General features: G+C 34.7%; 1 protein-coding gene across 1 annotated transcript; it reads right to left on the bottom strand.

The window, feature by feature from the left end:
- Window positions 1-6485: 6485 nt before the first annotated feature.
- LOC133690957 (myosin-6) lies at window positions 6486-20481 on the bottom strand. The gene is made up of 39 exons (XM_062111240.1): window positions 20112-20481; window positions 18420-18548; window positions 18010-18153; window positions 17733-17878; window positions 17493-17649; window positions 17321-17379; window positions 17057-17216; window positions 16468-16617; window positions 16242-16378; window positions 15975-16121; window positions 15714-15815; window positions 15102-15159; window positions 14905-15006; window positions 14181-14218; window positions 13897-14023; window positions 13642-13812; window positions 13430-13561; window positions 13214-13323; window positions 13072-13132; window positions 12680-12857; window positions 12394-12599; window positions 12131-12250; window positions 11562-11660; window positions 10809-11021; window positions 10506-10645; window positions 10246-10360; window positions 10121-10165; window positions 9954-10037; window positions 9679-9849; window positions 9346-9498; window positions 9077-9268; window positions 8828-8956; window positions 8682-8752; window positions 8500-8599; window positions 8299-8355; window positions 8147-8203; window positions 7844-7924; window positions 7657-7739; window positions 6486-7037 (listed from the first exon to the last, which is right to left on the bottom strand). Exons 1-39 carry the CDS (start codon window positions 20112-20114, stop codon window positions 6923-6925), a joined length of 4542 nt encoding a protein of 1513 aa, XP_061967224.1. The 5' UTR covers window positions 20115-20481; the 3' UTR covers window positions 6486-6922.
- Window positions 20482-21798: the final 1317 nt, after the last annotated feature.

Raw genomic sequence — 21798 nt, forward strand, 5'->3', positions numbered from 1 at the left:
TATTCTTCTGATTGCTTTTAATTGACTGGTAATTGCCTCTAGACTTTTAATTTCATTCAATTCAATTGTCAGCCCTAAAATTTACTATTATTTTCATTTTAGTTCTTAGTTATGAATTTGTGCATTTTGACTCTCAATTAGCTACCAAGCTTCTAATTTCTTTAATTTGACCTCTGATTTGGTCAATTTCAATCATTGCATTCACGCCTCTTTTTCAATTTGGTTTTTTATTTTGGATTTCTTCAATCAAGTTCCTAATTACCCATCAAACTTCAATATTTATGCAAGTAAGCTTTAATTTGACTAAATTAACTCTTAAAAAATGCAATTCAACCCTTAGACCTTAATTTCTTTCAATTAAAGTCTAAACTGACTTCAAAAATCAATTTTTTTTTGCAATTAAACTCTTAATAAATTCAATTAAACCTTGAAAAATTCCAATTGAGCCCTTGAACATCCAATTTTGAATTTCCTTCCTCATATTGAATTTTTCTTTGTCAATGGGGCCTTCATGAGTCGAAAATATACTATCAAATTTTTCAATCTTGTACATTTTGATCTTTCTCAACAGTTTTCGGTAATTTCCTGGGCATTTTGTTATATTCTTCTTACTGATATATTTTTTTGATTTTCTTCTAGTATTTTTTTTAATTTTTTTGTATTTTCTCTTTCCTTTCTATTTTTTCTGATTTTTTTGTTTATGTCGATCCCCAAAATGGGTAACAACGAAAATAATGATCATGACAAATATTATTATTGCCATTAATATATCTTGCAATAAAACTTCATTATTCTATTGAAAAAAAACTAGAAGGCAGCATATAGTTCCCAAAACCAAGTCCACCACCGAACTCACACACACACACACAAAGACCAAGGATTTAAAGAATGCGAAAAAGATTGTCTCAATTAATTAAAGTTAAAGACTTAAATAAAAATGAAGATGGAAAACCCAGTAAATTTAAGTGAGCATGTTATGTTATATATAAATATATTTTTCCTTCAAGGGGGTCATATGGTTTCAAGCCTTCCTAACTTAATTATATACGTTAGTCAAACGTCTTCAACAAGAAAATAAATAAATAAAATCAGAAGTTAATTAATTAGTCTAACTAACTTCGTAACTATAATAACTACATAAACATAATATTTTTATTGGAACAGGGAATCTCAATATCTTCAAGAACATGACCAAGGGTTTACCAAGTTAGACAAGAACATGACTAAGTAGGCATTGATTTTAGATTTGAAGTGTAATGTAAGATGGGTTTTGGTCACCGGACCAGGAGTTAATATATTCTGGCCAGAGTCGAGGTAGAGATAATTAAGGATGTGGAAACACATGAGACCACATGGAACAGCCCGTTTAATGTGATGTTTTGGAATATTAAGACTCGGTGAGAAATCAGTCGAGCTAGATTTTCTTAATATAAATCTGATTTTCCAAGTTAATTAACATGTGAAACTATTCTAGCCGACTCGTCATCAATAATTCTCTTCGTGATTAAATAATTAAACCAGCACCTGCTAGCTCCAGCAGAAATAAAATAATAATCATGATCATGATCATCAATCATCTCTATAGATTTTGTGATCTGTGTTGTGTGTGTTTGTATGTGTATATACACACACAACACAGATCACAAAATCTATAGAGATTATTGATGTGTGTGTGTTTTTTATCACAAAATCTATAGAGATCACAATATGACTCTCTCTCTCTTTTTAATTTTTTTGATGCAAATTTACTTGAATCCCTCGGAATATACCAAATAAATATGAAGAGAGTTTCTATGAACGAACTTCTCGAGAAAAAATTTTGTTTTTTCGACGAATATTTTCATCTGGATAATTTGTTTGTTGTTGTGGCGTCATAAATACTCTTTTCGCCATGGATATCGAGTTTTCAACCACTAAATCTATTTCCTTTATGATCCAGGATTGCTTTACAATTGTCAAGGTGAGTGGGTAGTCTGGCATCATTTCGCAATCAGCAAATCGGCGATACTTACTAAAAAAAACCAATGTTGTTTTAGTTTTTTTAAAAAAAAAAAGAGAAAGAGAGAAAGGTTGAATTAATTTAAGTTAATTCACCTAATCTGTTACTCATATTTACATGACTCGAGTCTGAATGGGGTGATATAATTATGATAATAATTTGGTTAACATTGATCACTTGTGTGTCTATATGTGTTTAATATTATGATAATTTTTATGGTTATAGTTTGAAAAAATAGATTCAAGATAGAGTTTTTAGCTGGACTCATATAAAAATGCAGTGTGTATTGATTAGGAAGTGTTTTGGGTTGTAATAACGATTGTTTTTCAAAGTGTTCTTTACTTAGAAATATATGAACATATTTTTATTATTTTTTGAAATTTATTTTTGATATCAGCAAATCAAAACGATCCAAAAATATCAAAAAAAATTAATTTAAAACAAGAAAGAAATTTCAAAAATTTTGAGAAGCATGGTTGGGCCGCAAAAACAAACAGCCCCACCAAACGCTTTTAAAATTATGGTTGAGATAAAATGCAGTTCCAACCACACCTCAACACACCTTTCATAACTATGACGCTTAATTTTATTCAAAGTCATATATGTTTCTATTAGGACTAAAATAGTATTTGTTATTATGATAATTATTATTTTTTAAAGTTTATTATACTTGAAAAAACATCAAAATAATAAATATTTTATTTTTAAAATTTATTTTTGACTTTAACATACCAGAACAATTCAAAAATATTAAAAAATCATTTAAAAAAACACATTTTAATTTTTTTAAAATAAAATATCACCATAAAAACAAATACAGCATAAAAGTAACATGCTCCATTGGAACCAACCCAGTGTACACTTTCCATGGGGCTGACATTTTATACAGACAAAAATCAATCGCCCCACGTATACAAATTTCGTATTTCCCATAAAAAAAAAAAGTACCAAAAATCTTCTTTCAATCAAATGCAATATTGCCATGATAATATCCCACACTTTACTGCACAATTAGATGCAAATAGGTTTATTTATCATTAATGTCAAAGAATTATTTCAATGAAAAATTCAATCTATTGGATGAACTTCCAATAATAATTTCATATCAGCTACTTTTCTTTCTAGAATAAAATTTAAAAAGTTAACAATTCTTGTATTCGTGAAATAATTAATTGTTTGTGTCATTCTAAAATATTAAATTGTTAATTAAAAATAATTTTATATTATTTATTAATTAAAAAATTGGGATTGTCAAGTTGATATGAAAGTGACTAACTTGGATTTCTTCCATTGGGTCCAAGTCACAGTCACAGCCAAATAAGACAACTAGAGAATGAATGTACTAGCTAGCCACTAACTCATAAATATATAATTTTGATTGATTGTGATATATGGAAAAATTCAACTTCTTTTCTATATAAAAAAAGCCCTCTTCGTCGGCTATCTATCTAAGTAGTGTTATATATATATATATATATATATATAAACAAAAGGCATTAGATTTGTAATAAGGTGGTGATGTATGACATTATGATGAACTTAATCTAATCATATTAAAAAATGAATTGGAAGAGCACATTATAAATTTGATTATTGTTTTTTTTTTTGGAAAATGCTTAATATCTAGGTTGGATCTTCTAAATTAATGCTGGGGGCTTTTGCTTTCTTTTTAGATGAGGAGAATCGTTTCTATTTTATTCCTTGGCTAATTTAATTAATTAGATATAATTATCTCTACTCTAAGGTTTGGAGATTATAATTAATTAATTAATAGCTAAATAACTATATTGTTGGTAGAAGTCACCATCTGTCATAATTTCTCTGAATTAAATTTGCAAGAATTTCTGCACTGGTCCCTGATAGCTCCCACAGTATTATCCCTTCAGAAACTTCGTTGTTTTCGGCTATAGAAAGGTCAAATACGAAGAGATCAAGAAAATCATGTGTGTGGAAGCTAATAAATATTGCACAAAAGATCTCAATTTTAACACAATATTCCAAATTATATTTCCATGCCAATTGATGAGTTGGATATAGTTGGCAGTCATCCTATCTAGGTTTTTGATCGGGTTCTAGCTACAAGAGTCGACCCCCCTCTATTTTTTATGAAATCTAGCCCTGGATACCGAGCCATCATGGGTTTCATTCGGTGCATGAAAATAGCCTGAAGTAGCATGCACGGTAGTATTGTACATGGCAGCATCGGCAGTAGACTACAAATTAGGAAACAAGAAATTGCTTCATAGAAAATAGAAGAGATTGAGATAGGGAAAGGGTTGGATGGTTAAGTTTGGGTTCAAAGGCGTGGCTCGTCATGTTCACAACCTGAAAAATGGACCCAACATCGTCAGTAGGTGTGGAATTGCAAGTGGAGGAGGTGAGTTGATTGCGAGGTGGGTGCATGATTATGCATGTGGATGGGGATGAGTCCTCTTCCTCTCTAAATCTCCCAAGTGTCAACAAGAACTAACCAAGAAGAAGAGAGAGACATGGAGGAGAGGGGACCTAAATGATAACTATACCATGGACCGATTACAGATTGTTAAAACTGATCAAGTAAAGGGCCCAAAGTCAGTCTCAACCCTGGACGACTAAGGTTTTGTTTGTTTGTTGTTTTGGCCGCGTTAAACCATGGATATGATTTAATCAAGAAATTTTATCCTTATGATTAGCAAATTTTCTAGTTTTATATATATATATATATATATATATATATATATATATAGTTTTGATGGTATATATTAGCATAGTTGATATCTACTAGATAGATTCATTGATTTGATAGGTTGACACATAAACCGATAACTTGAGATCTTATTCATGTTGGACCAAATGAATTAATCACATTTGTAGTATTACAGTTGTATAGTTTTGAAGATCAAAAATGGTCCTAAGTACGTAGTAGGGGTCCTTGAGTCCAAATCCACATTTATAAACAAGAATCATGCATGGTCCTCACCCTAAATTCTAGTGAACCTTGTGGTGGAGATGGCTATGGTGGAGTCGTACTAGACACACACACCATAGCGTACTAGGTGAAGTTTTTGTGGGTTTTCCATGTGCATTCCTCATGGGTGCCATTAGAGAACTTTTGTCCCCATTTTATGATCAAACCTCCATTGATTTCACATTATAGTCATTGTTCATTTATTAATATAGCTCGTCAATCTTCATCTACTATGATAACTCTATTCTATCAAATCTTAGATATTTGTGTTTGCAGGTTGTTAATTCTTTCTTTATTTTCTTAATTTTTATTGGTTCTATCCCAACTCGTTTACTTGTCTTTGTCGTTCGATTAAATATATTTTTATCTCTTCTATATTTATACGAAAAAAAATACACAATGTGATGAGACCTGCACTCTTTGGGTTCCCATAATCCTTACTGATGATAATATTGGAATCAAAGACTAATTTTCAAGATACTGTAGTGATCGGACCCTACAACAGCAGAAACAATGGCATATGCAAATACAGAAGGCAAATCCCATTCACTACTCAAGAGTTAGGAACCTTTTCTTGTCTAGCTCAAGAATATTTAAGGCTTGGTTGAGCTTTCTCTCTCAAAAAGAAATTGGGAACAACAATGGATTTGGACTGACAAATATAGCATTTAAACTTTGAGCCCCTGCCTCTCTTGCGTTGCAAGAATACTGTTGAATCACAAGCTTTTACGTGTATATGTAAAGAAAAACGTTACACATGGCTAAAAGAAATTGTTAGGAACTCCTAAATCAGTACCCTCCCAATCATGTAAAGTGAACTCTTTTAAGGTGACCTAGTCAAGTTTTATCTGAATTTGACCAAGCCAACCATATCGTGGAGTAACTCGATAGGTCACCATGTTTGATCGGAGCCAACTCTCAACTTAGCTCAAACGCAAACCTGATGCGAAATGGGATCCAAGATGACAAGTCACTGGCGCGACCTGCTAAACCGGTTTGATAAATACGTGAAAAACACTACTCCAAAGTATCTAATACGATAAACAGGTATCATTTTCAAACTGGGGAACTCTACGCTGGGACTCATACACAACCCTCGTCCAAGTGGAACTTTGAACATCTAGCACCAAAGGATACAAATTGAAGGAAGGAATCCCCCGTCGCAAGGCAAAATCTTGTTTCTGTTGCTCATCAACACTATGCTTAATAAAAATTCTTGAAACCTCACCGAAGTTGAGCCATGCTTCTAAGCAACTTCCCAGAATCTGCAAAATCCACCGGCTGCTCGATGATACATGAATCTTCTTCAGCCAACACAAGAATCCTTAAAAGTACTCACTACCTTCTTTGACTTCTGAGAATGCAAGTCAGTAAATTATACCCTGGCGGATCATACCTCAACAGCCATTCATACAGGCAATGATTTATTGCTCAATCTTTAGCAGCAATGCATGGCTGTAGAGGTTGAAATGTTATGAAGCGAGGTACAAAATCCATTCAATAAGAAGGCATATAACATAAAGAAAACAAACAGAGAAGTGCATAAACCAATTCCATATACTTCTCATTACTAGGTATAATGTTTGTATGTCTGAGTCTCTCTTTTTTACAGAAAAAAAATAGGGTGGAGAGAGAGAGCAATGCCTCAACCACCAACCAAAGACACTGCTTGCCCTAATGAATTCTCTATGAATTTTTGCAGCCTAAAAAATGACCAATGAATGCACACTCACTGAACAAGAAGATATATCCTTGCCCCTTCGATAGCCAAAACGGATTTTACAACTTCGAATCTCAAAGAAACAAATAAATAAATAGGAATATTCTACAAAGGAGCAGGGATGCAGAAAAAGCGTGTAAACCACCAAAAAAATGGGTAAATTTACAACCAAGTAACACTACTGACCAAAGAGCAAGATTCCTTGCCTACTTCGCACCAAAAAAAATAAGAAGAGCATGCTTGAGCCTCTTTATCTTTACTCGTGTAAGAATTGGAAGGCTGGGTTCTCAAGTAGTTCCTCTGCCGGTTGAACATCCATGAAATCTTTCTCTTGCAGTGAATTAGAAAGGTCATCCACAGAGAAGGGAATGCTGTATTAAGAATCATCAGTTTGATCATATTGAAAGAGTGAACGTAAAGACATTTGTTTTAGTTGTTGTGAAAAGACCACTTCATAGAAAAGCAATCATAGCACTGTTGCTGTCAAATTACATGCTGCTGCGAAATTACACGTCTTATTAATAACCATACAAGTGCTTTCTCTATGGAGCAACTCCTTGAACCCTGAGTGTAATGCTTAGATTTTCTACCCATGGAGTGATTCCTTAAAATCTACTAGTGGAGGCTAGTAGTTTCTACCTTGTTCCATTTCATTTCTTACAATTCAAATTTGTTTCCAATTTATAAACCCAAAAATCACCAAATTCTACAACCCTGAGCCTAATACAGACATCTAAAACTTCGCTAAATGGTCCTGCACTGGGCAATCATTTTTTTGTACTTCATCTTATAGATGTGAAAAAAATCATATATATCTTCAAAGAACATGCGCTTTCCTACTTCTACAGGATAGGAAGAAGCTTTTCACATTAATGTTCTGCATATCCAAATATGCAAGAGAGGATTTTTTTTAATAAAGCTTCTTCTGAAATCTGAATCTACTTTGTATAGTACTAAATTGCAAGTTTATGAAATTGAAGAAACTCTTACCCAGAATTGTCATCCAACAAAAAGGAATTGCTAACAGCACTGTTGGAGTCTTCTGTCATCAGTACCCTCATGCTAGAAATGACCTGAAGAGAAATCATGGGTGAAGTCATTGATCATTCAAATCCAGTTGATAAGGTATACAAATCCAAAAACACCATTATTTAAAAAACTAGATATAAGAACTTACACCAGGTGACACGCTCCGAGTATTATAATTGTCGTCCCAATATAGTGTACATATTCTATATAGTTGCTGAACACTCAAGATCTGAGCAATCAAAGCATTGATGTGAGAGAATTGCATGAAACAAAGAACAAAACAAATTGCCCAAACATGAATATAAAACTGAAAGGTGGGGTATGCAGAGAAATAAAAACACAGCCTGAATAAAGATAAAAATAGGGCTGGTTGCACAAATCAAGTTTCTCAAAATTGCTCTACCAAACCATGCAAGCAGATATACATGCGTACATGCACAGAGAGACTTACAGGGCACAGATCATTTGTGATTTCATCATAGGATATTCTGTACTTCTGATGTATGACCTGTGAACCAAAATTATTAATAAAAGATTCAGTGAAAAACATGGCAAGAGATTTTGTGGTTTAAGACTCAGAAGAGAAGCATTCTTCTAGCATACCAAAAATCCAACAGCCTGTCTTATGTGCTTAAGTTCATCCCAAGATGAACCTGCATACTGCAATCAAAGGAGGTGAAAGCATGAGAATCAGGGAAATTTACACGCATGACAGACAGGGAATCTACATCGCAGAAAAGTAAATAATCATCACAAGATAAGCATAGTGACAGTAAACTGACAAGTAAAGGCATATCAGATTACCTCTTCTTTGGCTTGGGCACTCCATAGCTCTAGCTCAGCTAACCCAGATTTTACATATTCACCATTGCTAAATGTGCAACACTCACGACGTAGGAGAAGACTGGATATCACAAGGGATTCCCATATAAGAAAACCTTTCAGCAAAAAAATGATAAAATCAAAGGACCGAAATGACTAAATACCTGTTAAACAATTGCACATTGATATATGAGAAAGTTTGAGTAAAGATCTTCTGGATAAGAACTGGAGGCACCTGAAACACCAATAACTGTAAGAACATCTGCATTTTAAAAGAATACTAACAGAGAAACTGAAAAAAAGATCGTACAAAATTTTGCTTCAATGTACTCAGGAGAGTGTTTAGACTATCAACAATGCTCTGCCAGTGACTTAAAGGAGAATCTTTTCCAAAGGACCGTCCAGATCTTAGTACACTTCCCTTGGAAGTCCTGGGTGCCTAAATTCAGCATAAAAACAACTTGACTTGAAAAAATATTGCTTCAAAATATGAAGGGAAATGAGACTAAAATTGGCTCCAAAGCAATTGCAAATGAGAGTGGTGAATCAAACAGAATACCTGAATGCATAAGGAAAGCAAAGACGCCAACTCCTTCTTCAAGTTGTCTCGAATAATTCCATAAATTTTCTCTACATACGCTGCGAGTTGTTGCTTGAAAAGCAAGGCTGGATATTTTGCCTCTACTTGGCGCACGACAGCCAGTGCAGCAGCAGCAGCAAGGTTGGAAGAAGATGGTGATGAGCGAAAACCCTGGGATTGACACAGAAGCCAATTTAGAGAAAGAAATCCACCTTTCGAAAGAGGAAACTTAACGAAAATTCTGATACCATTGTCATCCGCCCAAACAAGGATGTTGCCGAGGGAGGTTTCCGTTGCGGAGTTGCACTAGCACCAGCTGCCTTTATACTTCGTTGCAGTAAAAACAATAAAGTAGATGTATTTGATAACCAGTAAGCCATATGTTCATTGTTTTCTTCATTCTGCAATCAAGAATACAGTTATGGTACTTATGCTGTTTGATCATTGTTGAGTGGAAGTTGTAAGAGCTCCAACAGTTCAACTTATGTATCTCCATCCATGATATTCCTTGTTTAATTAATCATTTCCCTCCAATTCAAGAATGCCTTTTAAGGAACAACCATCATAATATACCCGGTTACCTCAATTGCTGAACCAATCATTTGAATGAGACGATCAAACACACTAGTCCTTTCTGCTTCAAAAGATTTCCAATGGAGAAGACATCTGTATATGGTAAGCGCAGCAACAGGCTTTCCATGACTGAACCCGATGTTATTTGTTACACAGTTAATAAGCGCGTCTATATTCTCCTGCAGCAAGAACAAGACTCAAAATGTTGAAATTACACAGCCAATGCTCTGCATAAGAACAAACGCAACAGATGAAGCACATCCCAATCTTTGAAAGCACTTACATGTTGACGCTCAATGTGGGATCTCCTAAACTTGCTGTCTGACTCTGTGCCATACGTCTTAACCGGTGTTGCACTCTGTGGCTCCTGCAAAAATAACTCAAAACAATTATTAAATAACACAAGCATAGTTACAGTAAGTAGATGGTCAAAGAAAAGAAAATCATTACATTGGCTTTATTCTCGTCATTCAGATGGTGGCCATTTTCCAAACTCTGCAATTAAAATAAAAACAAATGAGAGAAAAGAAAGGAGAGAGAGAGTAAACCAAAACAAGCTTGCAGAAAACATTCACCTGAGTTGGTGGAATTGGAGGACGCTCTGACAGCTTCTTTGCAGGTGTTTGTAACAGCCCTTGCTGCCGAAGAACTTGGTTCTCCGTTTCAATGTCAGAAAACTTTTCTTCAAGCCTAACAAGTCAAAAGGGAAAACAGAGAGCATGAGTATTGAGGGATTGCTAGGAACACAGAATAGTCCAATTCCCACATTGTGCTAATCAATGATCATAAAAATCCCTGCCTCCTCTCACAAACACAGCCTAACCATGAAAAATACCTATGCATAGCAGTCTTCAATTCAACTATTTTTGATTCTGCCTCCAAAGCTTGCTTCAATCTTTCCTCACTTATTTTGCTTGTCTCTTCAAATTTTTTCTCTGTTTCATCAATTTTCTTTTCCAGTGATGTTACCAGAGCCTGAAATTAATCACATAAAAATAATCTAATTAGCAAAAACGAATCCACAAGTAATTCACCCCAATATTGGAGAGAACTTCTGAGAAGCCTTTACTTCATGCAGTGATATAAATGTTGGCATCAACAAGCAAAATAGAGATCCTTGACTATCAACCCTCCTTACCTTGAGTTTCTCATTTTCTACAGTAAGCTTCTCCAGGGCCACATGGTCTACTACTGGAACCTCCTGTATAACAGGTACTTTCTCTGCCACCTTTATGGCAGCCTCACGTTCCTTTACTAGCATTTCTTTAGTTTCTTTGAACTGAAGTTGCATTTCTTGCAAAGCAGATTGTAGCTTTGCGTTTTCTTGTGTTTTGGCCTCTTCCATGTCAGCCTACATATTACATGTGAAACATAGAGTTATAGGATGAGATATTCAAGGTTTATTTAGTTTTATATTTTGCCAAAGTATATTCAGCAGTTAAGTGTATCAGATATACAAAAAGCATTCACGTTGGATAGTCACAAGAGAAGCAGATAGCTTAAGCAGAAGTTATAGGCATCAGCGTTAAAAAGCATTAGCATACAGGAGCTTTGTCCATGCACGTTTTTGGAGTTCTATTTTTTGTTGAAGCTACATGTCCAACAGTTAAGTGTCTCCTGTACTTGGTCTTAATAGAGCAAACAAGGAGCAGAAAACAGGAACAAAATGGAAGTTTTTAAAACAGTAACTGCACACTTATTCTTACGCTTGTTTCAGCAATCACTTTGCCCAAATTCTAGAGTGCTATAAAAAACAATTGAAAAGCATGGACATAACTGAAAGAAAAATGACTAGAGACAACAATTAAAAATTGATGGAATTCGGTCCCATTTTTAGACGGATACAAATAAAGCTCATTTAATAAGTTCATTGGTGTGTTATCATACATACCCTCATGCGTTTCTCCAGCTGAAGTCTCCATGTTAATTCTTCAACTTGCTTTTCCAACTTATTCTTGGCAGCCTGAAGAGCTCCTGTTTCTCTTGCAGCCTGAAAAAAAAAGAAGAACAAGAAGAATTCATGTAGAAGAACCTCTAAATATACATAAAATAAAAGAACAGAACAGCATGTGCACCTGCTTTGAGAGAACCAAATAAATTTTAAATACAAAACTGGAAAACATAATAACACAGGCACAAAGTCCAAACTCCAGACAGCTTGAAGAAATCCAGGAACAAGAAAAAATAATTCTGTATATTTTATTTCCAAATGCAGTGGAGTGTGGTTAGTTCTTTCACAAAATACAGATTAAGCATTAAAAAAAACTAACAGTCGCATGCAACCTTCCTAGCAGTGCAGGACACAGAACAGTGACAGGAAGAAAACCATGTAATAGTCTTTTCACAGCACAAGATCTGATGGAACAAAAGAGAAGAAAATACAGCTTCCATCCTCAGCTGTTGCCCAAACCATGCACCATAAGATCCAATGGAAAAACAAGAAAAACAAGGGAAACTGACCATCTTAAGATTTCGCAGTTCTTTACGAGCAACTCTTCCTCTCCATGCACATTGCGTTGTGATTGCTGCTTTCTTTAACTTCTTATAATGTAATCGGGCCAGGTATTTGCGACATTGACTCTGGGTTACAGAAACAAATTCAAATCAGCAACACAAAGCAGAAAAGGGAAATCAAATCATTGCCACATGAACAGAATATTATTACCAAAAACTGCTGGAGAAAATTTTTGAACTTGATGATTGATTTCTCAAGAATATCTTACCTGGATCATAATCGCTGCTCTAGTCTGCCTTCTGAAGCGTAAATCATCCCGAGCAGCCATCCCACGCATGCCTGTTTGAATCGATATAGCAGAATAACACAAATCTTTATAAGCTTTCCTGGCAATATACATGCGTAAATCTCTTTGGATTCTCAGAGAAGCAGCCTCCCTGCGCATTTTCTCATAGACATAGCGAGCAATTTGTCCTGCATCAAGTACAGATAAACTCAAGACAATTAGAAATGAGAATACATGCACCAATACAGCTTTTAACACCATATGTTACCTCTGCATGCAGATTGAATCTGTATCGCAGACCGACGGAGTGTAATAAAGCTTCTGCGAGACAAATATGACCGGACTTTCCTCTGAATAATGCTAGCTGATCTTCCTAAGACCTCACTCCTACGAGCATCCAATTCTGCCATTTGACCAGCCCTAAGAAATACCTTGGTTTTACCAATCTGCAAAAGAAAATGGAGTGTCATGGTAGCTCAAAAACCTTCTCAGAAGATCACTGCAAGCCCACAAGAGAATGCATGCACAATTTCAAAAGAAGCTTTATTATTAGAGAAACCATTAAAAGGTGTTAAAATTCACAGCAGCTGAGGAAGGGCACACAACTCTAAAAAAGAAGAATGCTGTGGGAAGAGAGTTTCTCATTTGTCAAATAATTACCTGATAGCCTGTGAGCCCAACCTTCTCAAGGAGCCTCTTGCAAGCAGTGACTTCATCCGAACTAACATAAAGTATGTGATGAAAAAGTCAGGATCTTCAATGCCTGGGAAGAACATCTTATGAAAGAGAAACAATCATATACCTCCCATCCAAAACTTCAGGTGCGAGAAGGCCAAATCGATCTACAAATTCATCAAATGTCTTTCTAGTAGGAAATCCAGCACAACTAATTCTAATTGCCTCCATGACTCCCTGAGATGAGACACGCAATCCGTATTGGATTGTAAACATTCAGGCAATTCTAATTACAACAATAAAAAATTCACGGACAGAGAGTAATAGACAGTAACAATCTCACCCCACATCGCAGTTGTTGAAGAGCATTCTTATTCTCAAAGATCGCTGGCTTAAGAAGATTATTGGGCTTTACACAACGAATGTAATGTGGCTCAGTTGCACTGAGAGTTTCAAGTAATGCTTGCAGTTGTTGCTGTGGAAAGTACAAATCAGAACTTCATGCCCAAAAAGCAGACAAAGCACATCATAATGAAAAAAAATAGACCATCACACCTTAAACCGAGAACCTATCGAAGAGAACTTTGATTGTTTGGAAGATTCTTCTGCTAAAGGTGGAAATAAACCCGACACAAAGGAACATTTGGAAGCGCCCATGAGTGCCTGATGTTCAGCAACAACATAATCTTTGTTCTTGTCCAGGAATAATTCTGTTTGATATGTGACCTGATAATTATCTCAAGTTACTTGCCCGTGTTTCAAAATTTACAACATTCAGTGTATGCCATAAGCAGTCAGTCAGAGACTTACATCACCAGCATAATGGAAAATTGTGAAATCACTTCGGGCTAATTTTGGCTTGGCAAACCGCTTGTGGTTTTTAAATGTCTGGTATAACTTTTGGGCGAATGTTTCATGTGTTGATCTTGGAAACATGCTACAAAGTACAAAAGACATGAATCAGTTATCCTATAATAAGAAAAAGTCAAAGACTGATTCAGGGAGAAAAGGTAATGTTTGCCAGAACTTTTAAGTCACTGGTTTTATTGTGTGTTAGAAGAGAATGCATACAGCAACTTTGCTAGCATACTTACCAAGCTTCATCCAGAAGAGCAATTATACCACCAGGTTTCTGAAAATTCATTGGAAACAGTGAATATTGACAAAAAGGTAACCCATGAATGAAATTAAAGATTTCTTTGATGCCTTTTCAGTTTCAAAAAGAAATAGTGAGCATTTGACTGTTAGCACAGAAGAGTAAGACTAACATAAGTTCCAAGACAGTAAGAAAAGAATCAGTGTTAGTGTCACATTTGTGGCATATCTCGTTGGAGAGAGATGATAGAATCTTTGAGAACCAGTACATAGACAAGGTTGTAGGATTCAATAGTTTTCATCTCTTCTTTTGATGTAAGGTTATAAATGCTCTAGGGCTGTACTTAGCTGGTATTCAGCAGGACTGGACTGCTCTTCTACGATATTTCTTTGTTTTTCTTTCACATTAGGAAGAGGACTTATTCTCCATCGCAATTTCATAATTCTTTTCAGTCAGTTAAATATAATCTTCTTTTAAACTTTTTTTTTAAAAAAAAAACCCTCTTTATCGAGATAGTGAGATGAAAGTTGACAAAAATCACTGCATCAATATCTGTCACGGATGCTACACCATCCATTTGAAATCCATTTAATAATGAATGAAATTAATTGCATAGCATGCAGCAGACTCGAATATCATTTACCACGATTAGAAAAAAAAAATTAAGTGGGTTACAGCCGATTAAGCCATGCCAGCAAAAACTTATGTAGAGGTTAAAAAACCTTTTCAATGAGATCCAGAATATCTTGATTATCAACGAACTCAATGTAGCTCCAATCGATTTCTTCTTTTGTATATTCTTCTTGCTCCATTTTGAAAACATGCTGCACAAAAGAAGGATTTGCATCATAAATTATACAATATAATGAGAAATAACAAGGGCCTCCATGTATGGAATAGAAAACTTCCGTAAATGTACCTGATTGAAATGCTGCTGAAGCTTCTCATTTGTCAAATTGATGCAAAATTGCTCAAAACTGCAGGAACCAAATGATACCAAGCATCAGATGAAAGAATCAAATAGGCATCTACAAAAGGTCATCACAAGGTGATTGGTTCAACTATCATTGACGTCTTTGCTCTGCCCTCTATGAAAGCAGAGCTAGTGGCTATTCTATATTGAAAACATCCCCAGAACAGCACACACCATCATATACTCCAGCACATCCCAAAGTGATAAGAACATTGACTGGGCATGAGCTCCTCTCTCAATGCTCGCACGAGGCAAGTACCGTGCTCCAACAATGATGGGTGAAGGAAGCTTGGTGGAGTTTCTTGAACCAGTGCGATTACAAATGCAGAAACATTAAAGCTGGAAGATAGTGATTGGCCTAACAATCTTAGTTTCTTTCTCAACTAATCTACACAGCCTAACCATACTCTACACCCTAGCATCCACTCCTACATAGCACAGATTCTATTGCCTCAAGACATGATGCCGGACTTGCCTTGAGAGGCACAAGTAAAACTTGTACCGGTTCTCTTAAAGAACTAATCAATTATAAAACAGAAAGGCATACCAGTTAAGCACCTGTTTGTCTTGAAACTCTCAAATCCATAAATATCCAGCACCCCAATTAAGTACTTTGAGTGAGGGTCTTGACCAATTGAACTATTAATCTTATCAACAAGCCTGCAGAAAAAACAAGGGAAACTATTAGATAAGATGAGTAATCCCGAACAGCGCAGTCAATGCTCTGAAGAAGTCAGCATAATTTAACACTGTAACCATTAATTAATGTGCAAGGAACATCCTTAAATAACTTTCTAAGAGTATGAGAATGAAACTTACCAATCAAACAGCCTTGAATACACAACTTTTGCCAATGCATCTCTACTAACTGCGGCAGATTCGGGATCCAGCCACTTTGTAATGGTTTCATCACGGGTAACAATTACACGTTTGCAGAGAGAGTCTTCCAGTGCTTTTGAATCACACCTAAAGAAAATCACGATTTCAGAAGCTGCACTTCTTATGATGGCATATAAAGTGTATGTGTTGTTAGAATAGCATGGCTTTTAGAGTGTATGCATGTGGTTAATGAAATTGATTCTTTACATTAAAAGCTCAGCCACAGTTCTTAAATGAAACCAAGACTTTTCATCTTTAGGCACTGATGAGTCCATTTCCTTCCCTTTTGCAAACTCAATGTTTCCAAGATGGAGGACTGCAGCCACAACTCGAAATATGGCATCCTGAAAAGCATAACAGAAAGATGACAATTAACATTTAATGAGATTTCTATCCTTTAAAGACACTGTCTTTGAGAAATAGCTCCATATACCTGCTCTTCAGCACTTATTCCAACAATCTCCATTGCTCTCCTTGTGGCAATGTATTCCTTGGAATCATCCACAACATCCAATTCATAGCAATTTGATTGATTAAGATAATGGAATGTTCTTGGATTCCCTAATTTGTACTTTTGAACATCCTTCAGCATAAGGAAAAGAATTTACACTAAACATTAGAAATTAAGAAATTCAACATTTGAATGTTTATGAGTAATTTTTAGAACTGTGGCTATAATTAAAGTCCACCAAGCAGAAAGGAGACAAATACTAGTATATTGATTAAACAATAACTTTGGAGGCATTAGTTTTCAAATGAATTTTGGTTTATATATATCAAAGTTTGATTTCATGAGACAAAATACGGTAAAAATTTAAAAAAAGTGAATCTTACATGAGTATAAATTAAGCTGATAAAAGAAAGCGATATTTGCACTCCATGAAATTTATCACCAAAGTACCCAAAAAATGAATACAAGTTGGAAAGAGAAAACAAAACTCTTACAGAAGGGGCAGGATCTATATCTATTGTCTTAAATTTTGCGAGAAGCAACAATCTGTAAAGCAATCTAGACAAATTACCTCAGGTGGTGCAGCGCAAAGCATGTAAAAACAGTGGTAATTTCTCTCAGGATCAGAAAGCTGACAAACACGTGACCTTTCTAGCAAATAAGTTCTGATAGCAGCTCCTGAAATCCGTCCCCCCTGATCAAACTGAATCTCCACGAACTTACCAAAACGACTACAGCATTCACAGCATGCAAATAAGAACAGAGCCTAATCAAGCTGACAAAATAGCAAAGTATTAACAACATATACATTAAGTTTTATGATAGGTCATCCCACCTTGAATTATTGTTTCTAACAGTCTTTGCATTACCAAATGCTTCCAGAACAGGATTAGACTGCGAAATGGATGAAATACAACAAAAGCAAGCATGTCATGGATTATCTAATGGCAGAAATAGCAAATTTCTCAAAACTTCCAAATAAAACTGAAATTGTGAGACCATATCACCTCCAGGACTTGCTGCTCAACAGTCCTCCCCTCAGTTGCAGCTCTCCCTCCCATGTAAGCAAGGTAGCGCATAAGCAATTTTGTGCTTTCCGTTTTACCAGCACCACTCTCACCACTAACTAAAATTGACTGGCTTATTCCTTCATTCATCATTAGTCTGCATCAGCAGCAACAGCCTTTTCATCGTCTAACAAGAAAAGTTATAAGTACACAAACTGTCAAATACTAACAATTTAGTACCTGTATGAAGCATCTGCAACAGCAAAAGGGTGTGGGCTCAGCTCACCAAAGCTTGCCCCTTTATATTGGGCCATCATGTGACTATTATACAGATGTGGTAGCCTCGTAAAAGGGTTCACGGCAATCAATATATTCCCAACATAAGTCTGGGGACACCATTTACAGTATCAGTGTCAATAGATTAGAAAGTGGATAAGAGCAAGCACCAGTTCGACTTAGCTACCCGACACCAACCCTCATAAAAAGAAAATGCAACCTTTTGCTTTTGAATACTCACATAAATTTCGTTCATGTCATATCTCGATCTCAAATTCTGTAGGACACCTGGTTCATGCAGATAAGCCAGTTTTGTCATGTCATCCACTCCACATGGAGGGGCTTCAGCATCCTTAGGGTATGTTTTGGAAGCCTTGACAGTGACCTGTAGTTTTCCAAGATTACAGAAAAAAGAAACCCAAATTCAGCACATCTCCTTTCTCATTGCCATGCATTCTCAGTAATATAATTAAAAATTATATATATGATCAAATTTCATGCAATGAAACACAGAACTTCAGTGGGATATATGCTTGATGACAAAAACAAACCAACTAGGCATGGCAAAAGAACGAAAGTAAATAATAAGTCTGAATTAAAGTTTGGGCACATCAAATATGGGCATTGTGGAGTCTTAATAAAAGCACTCACCGTCTTTCCAGACGTGCAGAGGACCTTAATGTCTTCTTTGTTTATCTCCACAACTTCGCCATCTATCCAAGCTTCATCAGGGTCTTCCAGCCAAACAAGAGATCCAACCACCAGACTGGCAGCAGAGGCCTACAAAGCCAAAAGTGTCAATGTTTTGCCTCTTAAATTTATCAAGTCATACTATGCCACCCAAATAATGATACAAGCATCAGATATGGTATTGTTATAGTAAATGAGCACTTTTGATTGTATATACCCATTGATGATTGTCGAAATGGTGACCAAGAATTTTCAATCTCCATGAATCGACTGAGAAATAATTTCTACATCTAATTCCATAAGTATAATAAATACACCAAACAACAGATACAGACTACAGGAACATTTCAGCTGTCATTGTTTCATCATTCGGGTTGCTCATGCAGAAAATACAATCTCCCTCCATCATTTACACCCATATTCTATATGCTGAGATTGCAGTGTTGATTGATATATTTGTTTGATTGGCTCCACTTGATACTCAAAATGTCAATCCCATAGTGGAAACAACAGCCCTCATAGAAAATTAAAGCAAATGTTGGAGAGTACTAGGCAAGTGCTTATTGCCTAACCTTTTTTCTTAGGGGGCTTGGAGGGTACCGGGCAAGAGATTGTTGCAAAGCCTCTTTTCTTAGGGGCCATGTGTGGGTTGCATGAAGTTATTAACAAATAATAAAACTGAAACTGAGGCCATTAAATCCAATTACATGCCCCCAAGTCTTCTTCATACAGATACATTACATCCACAAAAAGAAATAAACTGAAATGATTCATGTGGCCTGCCACATTTTGCAGGAAGGAGGCCTTAATAGAGTTGAATTAAGTACGGCCATTGATGAAAAATGCATCAAATAAGGGCCTCCAGTTCCATTTCAAGGTTCCAGCAACAAAAAACTAATTAAAATATGGTGTTTCACAAAGCTTTAATCATGCAGGGACGACTAAACCATACATAAAGTATTGAAAAGGACGCCAGAGCAGAGTCCCCTGTAATCCCTAGCCCACGAGTTCAAAATGGGTTGACTTGAGGTGAGCTACTAAAGATGAACAAATACAATTGCAAAAATGGAATGCAGCCTCCATTTCCAATTCTTGTGACATCTAACGAGAACACAACATCTAATGGTGTTGCTAAAATTATATTAAAAAAAGGACTCGTTCGTTCATTATTTTGATACCAAACCTTGAGTCAGTTATCATCACTAACCCACAACAGAAATCCAAGTATACTCAATTATCGCATCAAACAGTGCATCTCATCTATGCTAATCGATTCAATTAAAACCTAAACTACATTAATCAATTTATAAATAGCTTTGTCAACATGGTAAACCTAAAAGTCCAAAACCCCTTAGTATTACTTCTTGAACTAAAATGGGCACTTAAAAAAAAAAAAAAAAACATCATCGTTGCACATATCTCAATGAGATCAAATCATCACCAAAAAAAAAGAACAAAAATATTCGAGCAAAATGGGGGTGCAGGATATGCTAATATCACCAAACAGATAACATCTTCAACTTCAATTTAAGCACAGATCAGTCCACCAGCAAGCAAAAGAAAAGCCATCCATTAAAGCATCCACGGCTTGAAATTGCAACAACAAAAAAAAAACAAAACTTGAAAAAAACATAAAAGATAAGCAGCAAGTACCATTTTAACGGGGACTGATCAGATCAGAAACTTGGGTTCGCTCCTCGATCTACTACTATAGATAAAACCAAACCAAAAAACAAAAAAATCTTTCACTTCTGTTTCCACTTCTGATTGCTCCCACAATGGATTTACACCAAAAAAACCAATAACAATACAAAGAATTTGATTTTAAAAAATATAAAAAAGAGAAGCTTAAACCCTTCAACAAGGCCAAAATTTTATGAAGAAGAGAATAAGCTCCTCTCTCCTTTCTCTTTCTCTGTCTCTGCTGTCAAAGCAAGGAACTTTTCTTGTTTAATGTTTTCTTCCCCTTCTTTAACGTCTGTCTCTGTATGTTTTTTTTTACTCTCTTCTTGTTTTTTCTTGATTTTCTCTTCCTTAATAATAATAACTATTATTATTATAAGCTTCATTAGCAAGGTAATTAATGTTAGTTGATTAAGAAAAGGGCAACGTTTAATGGAGTAATCACAACTCGATATTCCGATGCTGCCCTTGAATATGGGCTGAAATTACTATCTTTTTGATTGACAACTAACGACATGGTCAGATTCGAGTCCACTAAGGTTTGTCTTGCTGTCTGAATCTTACAAAATTGAAGTGTCAAGGCGCTAAATGAGGGAGTGCTCTGTGCTTGAGAGGCTGCTGTTCGAACAGGGAAAATTTTTAAGTGCAAAGATTTTGCATGCAATCATAGAGTTGCTCTCATAAACTTTTTTTTAAAAAAAAAACAAGAAAAGTTACCGTCGTTTGGACAAAATTAAAACCTGTGGTCACATAATATTATTTTTGTTTGAAAATATAGTTGTAATTGTTTTTAAAAATATATTAAAATAATATTTTTTTTATTTTAAAAATATTATTTTTAATATCAGCACATCAAAATGATTTGAAAACATCTAAAAAATATTAATTTAAAATAAAAAAAAAATAATATTATTGGAGACCCGTGATCACATAATATTATTTTTGTTTAAAAATGTGGTTGCATTGTTTTTTAAAATATTTTTTATTTGAAAATGCATTAAAATAATATTTTTTTTATTTTAAAAAAATTATTTTTAACATCAGCACATCAAGATGATTTGAAAACATCCAAAAAATATTAATTTAAAGTAAAAAAAATAAAAAAAAATTCAAATTTTTTAAAAATTATTTTTGAAATGCATAAACAAATAAAACTAATTTAAATTAATAAAAATATTGTTTAGGTAGCGTTCATTGTTGTCTTAAAGGAAAAGGATAAAGTTAATAAAAATAATGAGAAAATATGTCTTGAAATTAATCAAATATATTTTTATTTTTTATATATATACTTTTTTTTGTATTTAAACATTAACTAAAATGGATAGCTCTGTCCTGGGGTAGCTCCACCCCTATTTTTTTTCTTTTTGTAGCCTTCCTACTATTAAAATCTTGGATGGTAATATAATTAATATGTAAGAGAAAATTAACATGTAAGAGTAAATTATCTTATGGTAGTTTTTGTTTTTTAAAATGATTTTTAAATTATCTTTTATTTGAAAAATCATTAAATTAATTTTTTTTATGTGTGTTTAGATAATTTTGATATGTTGATATCAAAGATTAAAAAAATAAATTAATACATTTTTAATTTAAAAATATTTTTAAAAAATACTCTACAATATATTACCAACTAAACACTCCAGCATCTATTGTATAA

The sequence above is a fragment of the Populus nigra genome, chromosome 4 (assembly GCF_951802175.1).
Source record: "Populus nigra chromosome 4, ddPopNigr1.1, whole genome shotgun sequence".
Lineage (NCBI taxonomy): Eukaryota > Viridiplantae > Streptophyta > Magnoliopsida > Malpighiales > Salicaceae > Populus > Populus nigra.

Coding starts and splice junctions, on each gene's coding strand:
- LOC133690957 (XM_062111240.1), bottom strand. Junction 10,166..10,245: donor CTCCAATTCCACCAACTCAG/GTGAATGTTTTC, acceptor TTTTAATTGCAG/AGTTTGGAAAATGGCCACCA. Junction 10,038..10,120: donor ATGACGAGAATAAAGCCAAT/GTAATGATTTTC, acceptor TTATTTTTGCAG/GAGCCACAGAGTGCAACACC.